This window comes from Pithys albifrons, chromosome 8 (genome assembly GCF_047495875.1).
Source record: "Pithys albifrons albifrons isolate INPA30051 chromosome 8, PitAlb_v1, whole genome shotgun sequence".
In the NCBI taxonomy this organism is placed as follows: Eukaryota; Metazoa; Chordata; class Aves; order Passeriformes; family Thamnophilidae; genus Pithys; species Pithys albifrons.
The window spans coordinates 797,473-812,506 of NC_092465.1; the positions used below are offsets into that span (position 1 = coordinate 797,473).

At 56.4% G+C, this 15,034-nt stretch overlaps 1 protein-coding gene across 1 annotated transcript; it reads right to left on the bottom strand.

Annotated features, from left to right (window-relative positions):
• Positions 1 to 567: 567 nt before the first annotated feature.
• On the bottom strand, positions 568 to 14,685 carry GALNT5 (polypeptide N-acetylgalactosaminyltransferase 5). The gene is made up of 10 exons (XM_071562196.1): positions 13,569 to 14,685; positions 10,766 to 10,932; positions 8,963 to 9,082; positions 8,474 to 8,609; positions 7,983 to 8,102; positions 7,516 to 7,633; positions 6,995 to 7,318; positions 5,609 to 5,689; positions 4,388 to 4,549; positions 568 to 1,730 (listed from the first exon to the last, which is right to left on the bottom strand). Exons 1-10 carry the CDS (start codon positions 14,462 to 14,464, stop codon positions 1,584 to 1,586), a joined length of 2,271 nt encoding a protein of 756 aa, XP_071418297.1. The 5' UTR covers positions 14,465 to 14,685; the 3' UTR covers positions 568 to 1,583.
• Positions 14,686 to 15,034: the final 349 nt, after the last annotated feature.

Here is a 15,034-nt window from a genome sequence, read left to right on the forward strand (position 1 = left end):
CTTGGTGACAAGTGATTGAATGTCAGCAAACAGAATTTGATGAAATTCATGCTCCTGATACGAGCTGACTGCCCAAATGTCGTCTGTGTCATTTTTCTGATGGTGACTGCAGGCTAGCTGTGCTGAAAGAGGGAGAGAAAATCAGCAAGACAGCTGGAATAGGAGTCAACTGGGAAAATCTGTTGGGCCAGTCAGTATTTTGGCAGACTGAGCCTGTCAGATGCTGTCAGCACTGATCCACCACATCAGAGGCAACAATATGCCATGGCCTTCTGAAGAACCAAAGAAGAGGTGTGGGGGTGTGGGGTGGGACGGCTCAGCCGTGGTCACCAGGGCTGTGAGCAGGGAGTGTGATGCTCAGCTCTGGGTACCTCAAGGGCTTGTGCTGTAGCAGCCCCTCACCTCAGCACCGGGCAGTGGGGCAGGAAGAGAAGTGCTGGTTCTCCCCACAACCCTGCAGCAGTACAGGGAACAGCCTCTCACAGCACAAATTCCCAATGGGAACAGGGGGACAAACCCTGCCTGGGATTCACCGGAGTTACATACCCTGGATCTCACTGCCCTGGCACACAGAATTTATTCTCCCATCAAATCCATCCCATCAATGACTGGTGATGGCTTTTGGAGACAGAGTTTAACAGTAAGGACAGAACCTGCCTGTGACAGTCAGTTCAGAGGCAGTTTGGTGGGTGGATCCTGGCTGTGCCATGCAGCATGGGCTGAGGGAACTGGCAGTGCTCCTGGGGAGCCCCCAGAAACCCCCAGGGGCCCAGGGACAGAGCTGGGGTCCTGGCAGCCCCAGGGTGGGACAGCCTGGCTGCCCTGGCATGAGGAGCAACCTGGCTGGCCTCTGGTGTGTGCCACTGGCAAGAAGCAGGACAAACCTTTGGATTCCCCTGCAAGCAGCTCCTCTTCTCGCCTAGCAGAGCCAGGCATGCGTGTCCTTGCTGTCCCCAGGGGATGGGCAGGGCCTGCTCCAAACCTCTTCCACAGCCCTTGGGTACCCCAGTCAAGCTGGACTGGCCTCCCACTAATAAAATTGGCTTTATCAATACACAGTCAATTCCTCACAGAACTCTGATCCTCATCTGTCAGACAGCAGCTCCCACAGGATGGGATCCTGTGGCCAGACCCAGCACGGGCACGGCCATGGATTTTTTGATGTGTTGGTCAATAAACTTCTGTTTTCTGTGGAGGAATAAGCAGCCCAATTTGCTGCTTATGGACTTATAGGGGCCTGGAAGTATTTCTGCAGCTTATGCTGCTGTCAGGGGGAACTGAGGGATGTTTGCTTACAGCAGGATGGGGACTACAAAAAATATTTCCATTTAATAATACAGAAAATGAGTTTCTGCCAAAGTGTTCCATGATGAAGAAAAACCAGGCAAATCTGCTCAGGCACTGTGAAACCAGATGTGCTGCTCTTGGTGTTCTGATCCCTCAGTATGCTGGTATTAGATCATGGATTTCAACTGCCACTTGGAAACCCACTTCCCGTTCAGAAGTCACTGTCACAGCCACGCTGATGTCCTCGCTGAGCTCACAGCTGAAGCCATGGCAGTCCTGGTGCAACTGGGCTCCCCTCAGTCTGCGTGGTAACTGCCAAACTGCCACTTCTGATAAGGGTTTATGGAGTCACAGGCCTTCACCCTCAGGGCTTTGTACGAGGGATCCACTTCCAAGCAAGACGGCTGTGGGAGGTGCTGGTGCTCAGAGATGATGTGGTCGGTCTGCAGGGGAGAGAGGGAGGGCTTAGGGGGGCTCAGGCTTTAGTGCTGCTGCAGCAGCAGCTCAATTTTCCCACTGAGAAAGCTTGATTCACAGAATCACACAATCAGTTTGGTTGGGCAAGACCTCTGAGATCATCAAGTCCAACCTATTCCTTATGGTGTGCCCCTTGTTGGCATGTCCCTAATACGTGAGATCTCTTTGCTGACTTACAGGGAGTTTGGGGTGGGATCCACTCCTGCACCTGTTGCTGAGCCAGGATCACACCACACCTGCTGTGCTTCCTGGCTTTTCCTTCACTAGGAATGGAGATGGGCTCTCTTGCTCTCAGTGTGGCAATTGCCACGCAAATGGAATAATTCGGATGGCATTTGCTACATGGGGCATGTACAGCAGGACATGGATTTTTGTACTGTGGAGCTTGTTGGCTGATGAATTCAGAGCACAGTTACTGTGTTGAAAAGGATGTTGGGTAATTCAAATGCCAGTACATTAGACTGTGAAAGAATGAAGAGTCTGAGTGATCTCCTTCCTTTTGGTCTTCACAGACCTGACTCCCATGGCCAGACAGGTGATGCTGAAGTGCTGCCACAGGCAAGGGACCCTGTCACTGCCTTGCAGTGCAGCAACTCTCAGGATCAGCTCATTAACACCAAGAGGTGTTAACACTCCTGATGTGAGGTGTAGAGTGGGGTCTGGCAGAAGCTGCATCTTTGTGCAGACAGTAATTGCACTTCACATCATTAAACAACACACTGACTGATGTCAGGTGAGGGTAAAGCACCAAGACTCCTTCAGTGAGCAGCCACTGAGCTCCTCTCTGACTCGTGTTGCTGGCACCAGTACAATGGGACCACCAAATCCATCTCACCCACAGCTTGGGATGAACTCAGGCTGGAATGGGAGACAAGACCTGCCCGTGGCCCACACAGCTCCCTGGACATTTTCACATATTTTTGACATAGTGAAATGAGAATTTCACCATTTTCAGTAAGTGGATGACAATTTTCTTGTATTTTTCCCAAAACACCCAAGGTGAGCCTGTGACATTCTGGCTCTGAATAATTTAGGCTGAAAAAAACCAAAGAGGAACAGGAACTTGTCAATACATTGTGTAACTCAGCTACAGTTTTTCTTTCTTAAATGAGGACTATTTCTTAACTAGAAACTATGTAATTTCAGAGCCTTTTGGACAACTACTGACGGAGATACAGCCGTGACTCCTTGTGCAGTCAGGCAATTAATGTAAGTATCCATTCTTTTCTGTTCCACAAATGCTTTCTTTAAAACCACAGTGAGCTGAGAGCCAATCAATACCGAGTCATCTCCCTGAAAGTGCTATTGACAGTTTCCATGTAAAACCAGGACATTTTGTTACTGCTGTGGAGGCAGCAGCAGAGCCTGGCTGGAGCAACTCGGCAGTGCCAGCATCCCCCCAGCCTGGCACACAGTGTTGGGGCGCTTGCCCTTGGACTGACACAGCCCCAAGGCAGAGGGGCATGAGAAAAATGGCAGAGGTGCCAGGGACAGGTGGCTTTGGCAAAGCAGGGACCAGAGGTCCAGGTTACACTCGTGCAGGGCTGTCACTGCTTGTCAGTGTGTTCCCCAGCTCAGCAACCCGTGCCAGGACAGCTGGGGCTGCCTGGCCAACGTGGCACTCACCAACCTGTGCCAGCACAGCCAGGGCTGCCCAGCCGGCATGGCACTCACCAACCTGTGCCAGGACAGCTGGGGCTGCCTGGCCAACATGGCACTCACCAACCTGTGCCAGGACAGCCAGGACTGCAGGCCAGCGCAGCACTCACCAAACTGTGCCAGGACAGCCAGGGCTGCCCAGCCGACATGGCACTCACCAACCTGTGCCAGGACAGCTGGGGCTGCCCAGCTGGTATGGCACTCACCAAACTGTGCCAGGACAGCCAGGGCTGCCCAGCCAGCATGGCACTCACCAAACTGTGCCAGGATAGCTGAGGCTGCCCGGCTGGTATGGCACTGACCAAACTGTGCCAGGACAGCCAGGGCTGCCTGGCCAATGTGGCACTCACCAACCTGTGCCAGGACTGCAGGCCAGCACAGCACTCACCAACCTGTGCCAGCACAGCCAGGGCTGCCCAGCCGGCACGGCACTCACCAAACTGTGCCAGCACAGCCAGGGCTGCCCAGCCAGTGCAGCACTCACCAACCTGTGCCAGGACAGCTGGGGCTGCCTGGCTAGCACAGCACTCACCAAACTGTGCCAGGACAGCTGGGGCTGCCCGGCTGGTACAGCACTCACCAAACTGTGCCAGGACAGCTGGGGCTGCCCGGCCAGCGCAGCACTCACCAAACTGTGCCAGGACAGCTGGGGCTGCCCAGCCAGCGTGGCACTCACCAACCTGTGCCAGGACAGCCGGGGCTGCCCAGCCAGCGTGGCACTCACCAACCTGTGCCAGGACAGCCGGGGCTGCCCAGCCAGCGTGGCACTCACCAACCTGTGCCAGGACAGCTGGGGCTGCCCAGCTGGTATGGCACTCACCAAACTGTGCCAGGACAGCTGGGGCTGCCCAGCCAGCGCAGCACTCACCAACCTGTGCCAGGACAGCCACAGCTGCCCAGCCAGCATAGCACTCACCAACCTGTGCCAGGACAGCCGGGGCTGCCCAGCCGGCGCATCACTCACCAGCCCTGGCTGGACGGTGGCCAGTGACCTGTGGAGCCAGGCCAGGCTGCGGCTCCTGCCCTGGCAGCGGCGCAGGCCCACGGCTCCCACGACGCCTGACGGGGCAAGGCAGAGCTCTCCGTGCTGGATCAGCCTCAGCCAGGTGTAGTTGAACTTCTGGTTCTGTGGGGAGAGACGGGGCAGAGCTGTGACTCCACCAGGCTCCACCACAGAGCTGGCTCACTGGGGCAGCCAGCAGCTGGGAGAGGATCTGCTTGCCCTCCCTGTCCTCACCCAGGACCAGGGCTGAGGAAAACCATCAGCCACGGGAAGAGCTTTCCTGTGAAATCCAAAGCTAAAAAGATCAGGACAGCCCCAGCATCGGCTCTGGGAGTGACTCCTGCTGAGCTGTCCAGACCCCCAACCCCGATTGCTTGTGTGCCCTGCCACCTCCCCTGGCTGCTCCCAGCACTGGGGCACAAGGGGATAAACACCCCAATAAAACAGGCACCCACACCTGCTGGCCTGTGCCAGAACAGGGAGCAATTAACCAGGAATTGCCTAAAAAACACTGCCTAGGAAGAATCCCAGAAGAGATTGGAAGGGATCCTAAAGCCCATCTTGTTTCACCCCCTGCCATGGGCAGGGACATCTTCTAATAGTCCAACCTGGCCTTGGACACTTCCAAGCATCCAGGGGCAGCCACAGCTTCTCTGGACAACCTGTACCAGGTCCTTACCACCCTCATAGGGAGGAACTTCTTCCCAAGATACCATCTAACTGCCCTCTGAAAGTGGGAAGCCATTCCCCCTTGTCCTGTCCCTCCAGGCCCTTGTCTGAAGTCCCTCTCCAGCTCTCTTGGAGCTCCTTTACACACTGGAAGGGGCTCTGGAAGGGAAAGGCTGGTCACGGTGGCTGCTTCCCATCTAGCCCAGAGTGCAGCTGGATGTTTTGCAGCAGCAGCACACAAAGCACAAGCTGATATATCAAAGTTTCTCCCCATTTTCATGTGTAGGCTCATGGATTTATCAAACTTCCCTTTTCCAGCTGAATTTGCTGGCTCTGGGGTTGTTGCTTGGCTACAGGCTATGCCAAAGGGCAATTCCTGCCCCTGGCTGCTCCCAGGCATCATCTGGCCATGCTCCCAGGGTGGGAATGGCTGTGTTAGCTCCCAGGGAGGGTACAGGAGCTCCATGCCATGCACCACAAACGGTGTGACAGTCCTGTGCAGAGTGTCCTTACCGTGTTGTTGACATCACACTCCTCAAAAGCCAGAGTGGTGCCTTCCACAGCGATGCATCCCGCCAAGGCCACGTTAACAAGCTGGAAAACAGTAACAAAACACAGACTTAGACAAATTCCCCAGGAAGAGGAGAGACTGTTACACTGCACTTAACCTGGTGGATTCTCAGGACTCTCATTAATAACTGTCCTTATAACTAAACGAGGCAGAGAAGTGCGTTCAGGTCAGGTTGGACGGGCTTGAACCAACCTGGGACAGCGGGATGAGCTTTAAGGTCCCTTCCCACTCAAACCATTCTGGCATTCTGTGGTGGAGAAAGGGAGCCTGACCCGGTTCTGCTCACCATCCGCCCAGCAAGAGGCTTGTGGAAGCAGGATTGAATCCAAAATGGACTTTAGGGTGTTTTGTGCCCACTGCTCGCCCCGAGGTACAGGTTCCTTGCCCGGCCTCGCTGCCGGCCCCGCAGCGCCAGGAACGCGGGCGGATGCTGCGCTCTGCTGGCGGCGGAGCTGCGGTACAGACCCCGAACCGCATCGCGCCTCCCGCGCCGAGCAGGGAGGGAGGGAGGGGGGATCCTCGAGACCCCCGTGCTGTGCACGACCTCCCGCCATGGAGGGACTGAGAGCCCCTGGTGCACATCCAGCCCTGGGGCTCATCCCATCCACAAGCATATCCAGCCCTGAGGCACATCCAGCCCTGGGGCACATCCAGCCCAGGGTCACATCCCACCCACGTGAACATCCAGTCCTAGGGCACATCCCAACCACAGGCACATCCAGCCGTGGGGGACATTCCACACACAGGCACATCCAGCCCTGGGGCACATCCCACCCACAAGCACATCCCACCCTGGGGCACATCCCACCCTGGGGCACATCCAGCCCTGGGGCACATCCTGCCCTGGGGCACATCCCACCGTGGGGCATCCTGCCACTGCACATCCTGCACTGCAGGCACATCCCACACCACAGGCAAATTCCACAGTGGGGCAGATTCCCCCCTCCTGTAGGCACATCTCAATCTGGGGGCATATCCTGCCCGGGCATAACCCGCCTCAGGGGCACAACCTGCCCCGAGGGCACATCTCAATCCAGGAGCACATCCTGCCCCAGGGCACGTCCTGCCCAGAGGCACATCCTGCCCCAGCACTGCCTTGTGGGCAGCTCACTGTTCAAACAGCGAACTGGCTCTCCATTGGGAAATTATCCCTTGTATCTGTGACCTATTTCTTTATAAAAACATTGTGGAATCCAGACCTCTGTGCTCTATCAAGTATTCCAAAATGCTCCCAAAGGCCAGGGAAGCCGGGCAGTGGCAGCGTGCCAAGGGCCCAGCCAGCCCCTGACAACCCATGGGAAGGAAGGACAGTGTCCTTGGGTACGTACCAGCCCACTGGCTTTAACCAGGGGAGCCTCCAGGTCTGGGTAGACGTTCTCCAGGTACCACCGGAAACTTTTGCACTGGAGCTTCTTCCTCAGCTGGATTTGTTGAGTCAGGTCTCCAACATCCACATTTTTCAAGACCAAGTGGTAAGCGTGGCCGTAGAAGAGCTCCTTGTACTCGTCCAGCCAGACCTCTGCCACACGGGCCAGGTTCCTCTCCACCGTTCTCACACGGTCTTTTGGGAAGGAATAAGGATTGTCATTCCTGAAAATGTGCCCAACTCTGGAGCAGGGAACAATCTCAATCTCTCCTCCGCACATCCAGACCTGAGAAACAGAGGTCACTGATAGAAATATGGGCAGATGTTGGGCACTGAGCTTGTGCAAATCAGGAGAGAAGCAGAAAGCTAAGTCAGGTGGCAGGGAAGATGGGGTCTCTGGCATGGAGCTGCCCCTGGGGAGCCTTTGCCTGAGCCCCATCTCCCACCAGGCTGGAAGGGGTGCAGACGATGACAGCGACCTACCTTGAATGAAATCTCCATATTTTCTCCTCCCCAAACATCCAGTCCAGGGTCGTACATTCCCAGCTCAAAAAAATACTTCTTATCGATGGAGAACAGGCCACCTGCCATGACGGGGCACCTGGGAACAGAGTGTGTGTGTCAGCAGCTGTGCCAGAGATGGTGTTTGGGTGGCTTTACCCAGCCTGAAACCTGCAATGGGGCAGGAAAAAGGCAGTGGAATGTTCTCCCAGCCCTGGCAGCACTGCTGACATGCCAGCAGTGCTGTGAGTGGAGAGAAAGGCTTTCTGGGCTTTGCCTGTGCCTGGTGGGATTGTCCACCTTGTATCTGTGCCTCTGCTGTCCTGGCAAGCAAAGGAACAACACATGGTCTCAAGGGGAAAACACTTGGCCTCAAAGGAGCCTTTGTTGCTAAATTATTACCAAAGGAACAGGATAGTTTGCAAAGTTCTTGCATGGGCTTTTTTTACCTTATTATATCAGTCTCCTTGATTTTATTTTTCTCGATGACCTCTTGTGGAATCTGCCTCCATCCAAAATTCATTGGCCAAGTGAAAATCCCACGCTGGAAGTTGTCCACGGTCATGTAACTAAGCAGAGAAAAGATCAGGATGACTAATTCTGAGTCACATTCCTGATTGAAATGTCACCCCTAATGAGTAAAGATGACTATCTGTATGTAATTACACCAGGATTTTAACAAATTTCATCAGGAATCCTCCTCAAGTACTAAAAGTCATGAAAAAGGGAAGAGGTGTGGGTGATAATCACAGGGGCCCTGTTCACAGCAAATGTTAATTTCTGGTGTACAGCAACTCTCCATGTCCCCTGTGGAATGCTGCTGGAGGCCAGTTAGGAGGGCCAGAGTTGTGTCTTCCTGTAATGAATACACTGGTGGTCCCAGTAAGGGGTTTCACTCAAGCCTCCAGCTTGGATTCTGGGACTCCCAGGGATGCCCCACCTCATGTCCTTGTCGCTGATGACCTCAATGACGGGGCAGGCGACCTTGGTGCGGCGCAGTCGGACCCTCTCCAGCAGCGGCTCCAGCCACCCCACGTTGCACTCCACGTGTGAGTCCAGGAATGTCAGGACAGTCCCTGTGGCAGAGGCCGGGGCAGGGTCAGGCCTGGGGCACCTCAACCCCAGCCCGTGCTGACCAGCCTCTCCTGGCACCCTGCGGGCTCAGGGTGCTGCCAATGGTGCCACCACCCTCCCTGGATCCCCAGAGCATCCCAGTCACAGCCCAGAGCACGTTCTCACTGCTTGGCAGGGCAGCTCCTGACAGAAATGGCCATTTTGGTGTTGACAGGGCTTAGCAGGGCAGGCAGTGGGTCTGTCCCGATGAAAGGACACCTTTAGTGCTTTGGGAGGGACTAATACCCAGTGCTGGAGATCCCTCACCGGCACCTCTGGGGGCTCCCAACCAGCTGGAACAAGGCTCTTCTCCTACCTCTGGCGATCTCTGCTCCTGCCAGCCTGGCCCGTATCAGACCGTGCCTCTCCTTGAGGCGCAGGATCTTCACTTTTGGGAACCGCGCCATGTACGTGTCCAGCTGCTCCTTCAGGTACTCTGCAGAGGGGGAGGAGAGGGCAAGGCTGACTTACCCATTTCCACCCACTTCCAGGGGGAAAAGCAGCAGGCAGGTTTTCCCTGGAAGCATCTCCAGACACACCGAGGTCCTCAGGTCTGGGGTGTGAACATCTGGCCATGGCTGCAGGGCTTGTGGTGCATGGTGTCATGGTCTGAGCCTGCTCTCCAGGGAAACTCCCAGTTGTTTCAGTGCCAGCTGGTTTAGGCTGTAGTGATGAGTCTGAAAACCTCTGGGGGGAATTTCCAGTGTCTCCCAGTACTCGGTGATGGGTGTGCTGCTTTGTGGCCTCACTTGGTTAGTTCAAGATCCAAACCCAGCTGTTCAAAGACTTCAAAATTAGGGTTTTTTAGTTCATTGTACTATAATTGCAATTAAAACCTGGTTGTAGATTCTTTGCCTAAAATCTTCTTTTTTTGTGCTCTACAAACTTCTTAATATTAAGCACGACACCTAAAGAAAAGACTCAGGGTTTAAACTGCATGAGGGTTTGCTGTGGCTCATCTCTATTGTTCAGGTGCTTTTGTCATGGTTTCCCATGGCTGTGGAGGCAGCTGGTAGCAAACTCTCAGGGAAAAGACCATGTGAGGAGGGTGGGAGTGCCAGGCAGTCCTGGTCAGGGGCAGAGGATCCGGAGGCTCTGCCACAGGGCTGCAGCTGCTCCAAGTGCTCCATTTGGATCCTGACCTCCCTCACCCATGGCCTCCTTGGTGCTCCCTGGTTTCCTTCAGGAGAACAGACGTGTTTGCATTTCCAAAGCCAGTTAAAAGCTTTGAAAGGCTCCAAGGCTGAAGCATTTGTGACAGGTTTGCTGTGGGCCACTGCTGCTGCTCCCGGGGTTCCAGCAATGCTGAGCACTCCCCAGGTTTTGGGTGCAAACCCCACATTTCAGATGTTCTGTGGCTAACAAGCACATACAAAGGGAAGCCTTGGGGAGAAGTAAAGAGGACACTTTAAAATATGCTTTTGAGGGGAAACAGTGGGAATGTGTTTTAATGATTTTACTACAAATTAGCAAACTGAGCCTTTTTCCTCTGTGTTGTGTCTTGTTGCATTGATGGCTTTTCTGTGTGTGGCATGAGCTCTGAAGTCCATCCAAGACAGCATTTTCCCTGAAGAACCAGTAGTGGGAAAATGACATCATTCCTAAATTTTTAAGGGCTGAAATCAGCAGAGAGCTGAAACATCACAATGCAGAGGTTTGGTGTCACCTGAAATGCCAATGAAAGGTGCTGTGCAGGGCAGAGCCCGGCTCACCAGTGCTCCCAGTGCAGCTCCCTCTCCCCTGAGCAACTGCACAGTGTGACCCCTGCACAGGGAACAAGGGGACTCATCTGGGAGGTGCACAGAGAGGGGTGACAGTGTCCTCCTGAGTGCATGAGCCCTTGAGTCAGGGACGCCCCATACAGGGGTGGGCTGGGCAGGACCCAGCTCCTGGTGCTCTTGGAGCCTGGTGCCTCCAGCAGCCCCTGCCTTGATCCCTCACAGCTGTGCCTGGCCTCTGATTCCCCTCAGCCCCCAGTGCAGGCTGGGGATGCACTTCAGTACAGCCTGATGAGAAAATGTGATTTCTCTCTCCTATTCAGAATTGAATTACAGAGAACAAATTGCATTTTGCCCTCAAGTTATATTAGTTTCATAAAGGCAAAAGAAGCTTCACCTACCCTTAGTGCTGAAGTCATCCACCAAAATGACTTCCTCAATCAGGTGAGGAGGAGACCGGCTGAGGACACTGTGCACGGAGCGGAGCAGGGTGGACCACACTTCATCCACAAAGCACATGATGATGGTGGTGGTTGGGAGGTCATTGTGGACACGCTGCTCGGAGCACCTGCAACAGCAACACAGGCTCAGAGGAGACAGCCAGTCACACTCCTGAAAACATCCAGGTTTAGTGTTTTCTGGGAAAAGGCACAGCGATGCTCGGAAAGCCAAACATGAAATACAGAGGTAAAGCTCTGCAATGTTGGGAGAGGGAACAGAGAGGTGAGGGGGAAACCCCTCTCACAGACCCAGGGCCCCTCTCGTGGGCAGCCCAACAGGCCAGGATATGCTCACTCACTTCTGACAGGGACTTCTGAACAAAATGCAGAGGTATTTCAGGGCTTCACAGCTAATCAGAAGTGCTCTGGGTAAGTGAAAATTACCCCAGACTTACTCTCTGTCACCATCCTTGAGATGTAACTTTCCATTTCAGGGGGGTTAGTGGGTAGAAAACACCGTAAAGTTAATTTTGGATTAATTTCTGCTTCCACAAGCCCCTTGTGGGGCAGGTGGTGAGCAGAACCAGGTCAGGCTGCCTTTCCTCTCTACCACAGAATCCAAGACTGGTTTGAGTTGGAAGGGACCTTAAGGCCCATCTTGTTCCACCCCCTGCCATGGGCAGGGGCACCTTCCAGTAGCCCAGGTTGCTCCAAGCCCTGTCCAACCTGGCCTTGGACACTCCCAGGGATGGGGCAGCCACAGCTTCTCTGGGCAACCTCTGCCAGGGCCTGCCCACCCTCCCAGGGAAGAGTTTCTCCTTAACCCCTCTCTAATCTAACTCTGCCCTCTGGCAGTGGGAAACCATTTCTCCTTGTCCTGTTCCTCCAGACCCTCTCCAGCTCTTCTGGAGCCCCTTTAGGCACTGGAAGGGGCTGTAAGGTCTCCCTGGAGCCTTCTCTTCTCTCCCTCTCTCTGTCCCACGACTCCTGATCTGGGGTCTGCAGGGAGTGTTCCCCACCAGCCCCATGCCCATCACACTCCTCCTCAGGGCCTCTCCCCACACACCTCCTGCAGGTACATGGTCCCTGTGAGCACCAGCATCACCAGTAAAGCCCCAAAAGAGCAAGCATTGTGCACAGAGAGGCAACCTTGAGGCTGGGACAAGACATGTTTCCTGTTGGCCAGATTTCAGTGGTCTAGTCCAGCACTCCAGCAAGAATCACAAGAGGAACTGGAGTCTAAACTGGGAGAGACTGGAATACACCAGAAAAAAGCAGCATGGTGTTTGACTCCTGAGAGCTGCCAACAGTCACTGCCATGAGCTGGCCCTTACAACGCAGTATGTGCTGTGTCAATGGGCTGAGGGCAGAGCCCACAGGGGTTCCTGCCAGCACTGGGGCACCCAGGGCAGCTGTCCATGGCTCTGTCCTGCTGCAGCAGCACAAGCCCACAGGGATGGGCCCTGTTTGGCCAAGGTGTTCCCTGTGACAGCAAAGCATCTCCTCCTGTGCAGGTGTGTCACTGCCCGTAGGTGCTCGTTGCTCCACAGCTCCGAGGCTTTGCTGGCTTTGTGCCACCACGGCTCTGGAACTGTGCAAAGGTGGCATGAGGAAGCAGCCCAGCTGCCTCCCTCCTTTCCCTGCTCCATTTCTTCCTGCACAGGGTCTCCTCACCTCAGCAAGCACCAATGGGACTGTGGGAATGTCTGCACTGTCCTACAGAAAGGGGACACTCACGGCACAATTCCCACCCCACCACGCTCGTGCTCCTTGAGCATAGGAAGAAGGACATGGAAGGTCTCTGCAACAAGGCAAGTCTCTCACGTGCCCAGGGGCTGAGAGACATTTGCAGCAGGAAAGGTTGAGTGTAAGAGATGAACCTGCCACTCACCTGAGCTGGCACCTTCCCTGGCCCTCCCTCAAGCTGTACCAGAACCACAGAATGGCTTAGGCTGGAAAAGACCTTTAAGACCATCAAGTCCAAGCATCAACCCAACACTGCCGAGCCCACCTGGCACAGCAGCTCAGGATGGAGCCCTCCCTGCCCCTTGCCTTTCTATCAGTGAGGTGCTGCCCATGGCTTGTACTGCTCTTCTCTCTTGGTACTATGGGAGCAAGTGACTTTTTTGAAGTGCAATCCTGAGAGCTGCAGAATCAACTGTACTTTTCATGGGGACAGTTGTAACTGTGTCACAGTTTTCCAAACTTGAACTCTGTGTCCCTCCCCACATATACCCAACCCACAGACCCGAGCCCCCTGGACTGCCTTGCCAGTGCATGGCCATTGAATTGCACCAGCTCTCAGCATGTGGCTTTATTTCCTGCGGGGTCTTGTGGAGCCACAGTAGGACTCCTGGGAAGGGGGGCCCTTGGGGTGCCTCTGCCTCAAGGGAAGGGCTGAGACAGCTTGCAGGTGTGAGAGCATCTCCAGGCTCCTGCTGCCAAAACAAACTGAAACCCGCTGTGCTCCGAGCAGCACCTGGCACACCAGGTACAGTGTTCTGAGGCACAGAGAGGCCTGAGCCCCACCTCCTGCCCTGTGTGCCCTGGCTCTTTGGCTAGCGGGGCTCAGCGGGTTACAGCCTTCAAACTTTACTCAGTTTTACATTTAACAACAAAGTGCTCTGACTTGACAGGCAAAAGGTGCCTGACAGGTAGCATGGCTGAAGCAGAGGGCTTGGTGCCCCCAGCAGTCCTCCCCAGAGCCACTGAGCCCATTTCCAGGGCGCAGCACAGGGGTTTGTGCAAGGGGAGCAGTTCTTACCCGGCAGGCCTGGTGTCTGCGATAGCTCGGTCCACAGGGATCATGTCGCTGAGGTAGACATTAAAGTTTCCTTCTTTCCATCTGCTTTTTGCTTCTTCTTGTTTATCATCAGGGACTGCAACAGGGTGTCCAAACTGGCCAGGAGCTCGGGGGTCTCTCGGGGCAAGTGTCGCATCCACAGACAGGACCTTGTGCATTCCTGGGCTGCCAGCCACCTGCTCCTGCCTGTCCTGGCCAGTGCCAACCACCTTGAGAGATGCTCCTGCATGGTCCTGCCCATCCTGGTTGCTGTCAGCCACTCTGGGAGCTGCTCCCGTGTGCTCCTGCCCACCCTGGCCGGTGTCACCCGCTCTGGGAGCTGCTCCTGTGTGCTCCTGCCCACCCTGGCCGGTGTCACCTGCTCTGGGAGATGCTCCCGTGTGCTCCTGCCCACCCTGACCGGTGTCACCCGCTCTGGGAGCTGCTCCTGTGTGCTCCTGCCTCTCCTGGACAGTGCCAACCACCCTCAGAGATGTTCCCGCGTGCTCCTGCCCACCCTGGCTGGTGTCACCCGCTCTGGGAGCTGCACCTGTGTGCTCCTGCCCATTCTGTCCAGCACCAGCCGCTCTGGGAGCTGCTCCTGTGTGCTCCTCCCCATCCTGCCCAGCACCAGCCGCCCCCGGAGTTGCTTCCGCGTGCTCCTGCCCATTCTGCCCAGTGCCAGCCGCCCCAGGAGCTGCTCCTGGTGTCGCACTCAACTCCTGGCTCCGGCCACCCTGCGTGGTGGTCCCGGCAGTGGCAGGGTGGGCACCATCACTGTTCTTGTTAGAAAGTTCTTTGTGCCTTTCGTATCTCGCTGTGACGTTCCCCGCAGAGTGGGGTCCACGACGCGGGGCTGCGGGGCTGGCGAGGTTCATCCTCTCTTTGCTAATGACGATGAAGCGAGTTTTGGAGGCAGCTGCTTTCTGTCCCCTGTTTGTTTCCTCTGCTTCAGGCTGGGCTCCCGCTGCCCGGGCTGCCGGGCCGGTGTGTCCCGCCGTGCCGGGGGGACGCTGCTCACTGCCGTTGGTGGCGTGTCCGAGTGCCCCGATCCCGGTGCCCCCGACCCCGGCCGGCCGCGGGGGCTCGCTGTGCCCGGGGCCGGGGGGCTGGCGGGGAGCCGGCGCTGCCCCCCGTTCCCCGGCCCCGCGCCCGGCGGGGGCTGCTGCCGCCTGCCCCGCTGCCTCCGCCGGCGGCTCGGGCGCTGCCGGTGCCGGTGCCATTGCCGGTGCTCCCGGCCGAGCCGCTCCGGCGCTCCTGCCCGCGGGGGCGGCGGGCGGGGGGCTCGGCGGCGGCTCCCGGCGGCGGGGCCCGGAGGGGTCGCTCCGGACGGTGCCCGGCGGCACCTCGGGGCCTCTCCGGGGCCGCGCCCGCCCCTGCCCCGGCCCCGGCCCCGGCCCCGGCCCCGGCCCCTGCCCGCGCCCCGCCGCCTCCCGCAGCAGCCGCCC

Excerpts from the sequence above, each read along its gene's own strand:
- GALNT5 (XM_071562196.1), bottom strand. The coding sequence starts at position 14,464 with ATGAACCTCGCCAGCCCCGCAGCCCCGCGTCGTGGACCCCACTCTGCG. Across the intron at positions 8,103-8,473 it reads ATCAGCGACAAGGACATGAG|TTACATGACCGTGGACAACT; the intron begins GTGGGGCATCCC and ends TTCTCTGCTTAG. Across the intron at positions 4,550-5,608 it reads AGTGTGATGTCAACAACACG|AACCAGAAGTTCAACTACAC; the intron begins GTAAGGACACTC and ends CTCTCCCCACAG.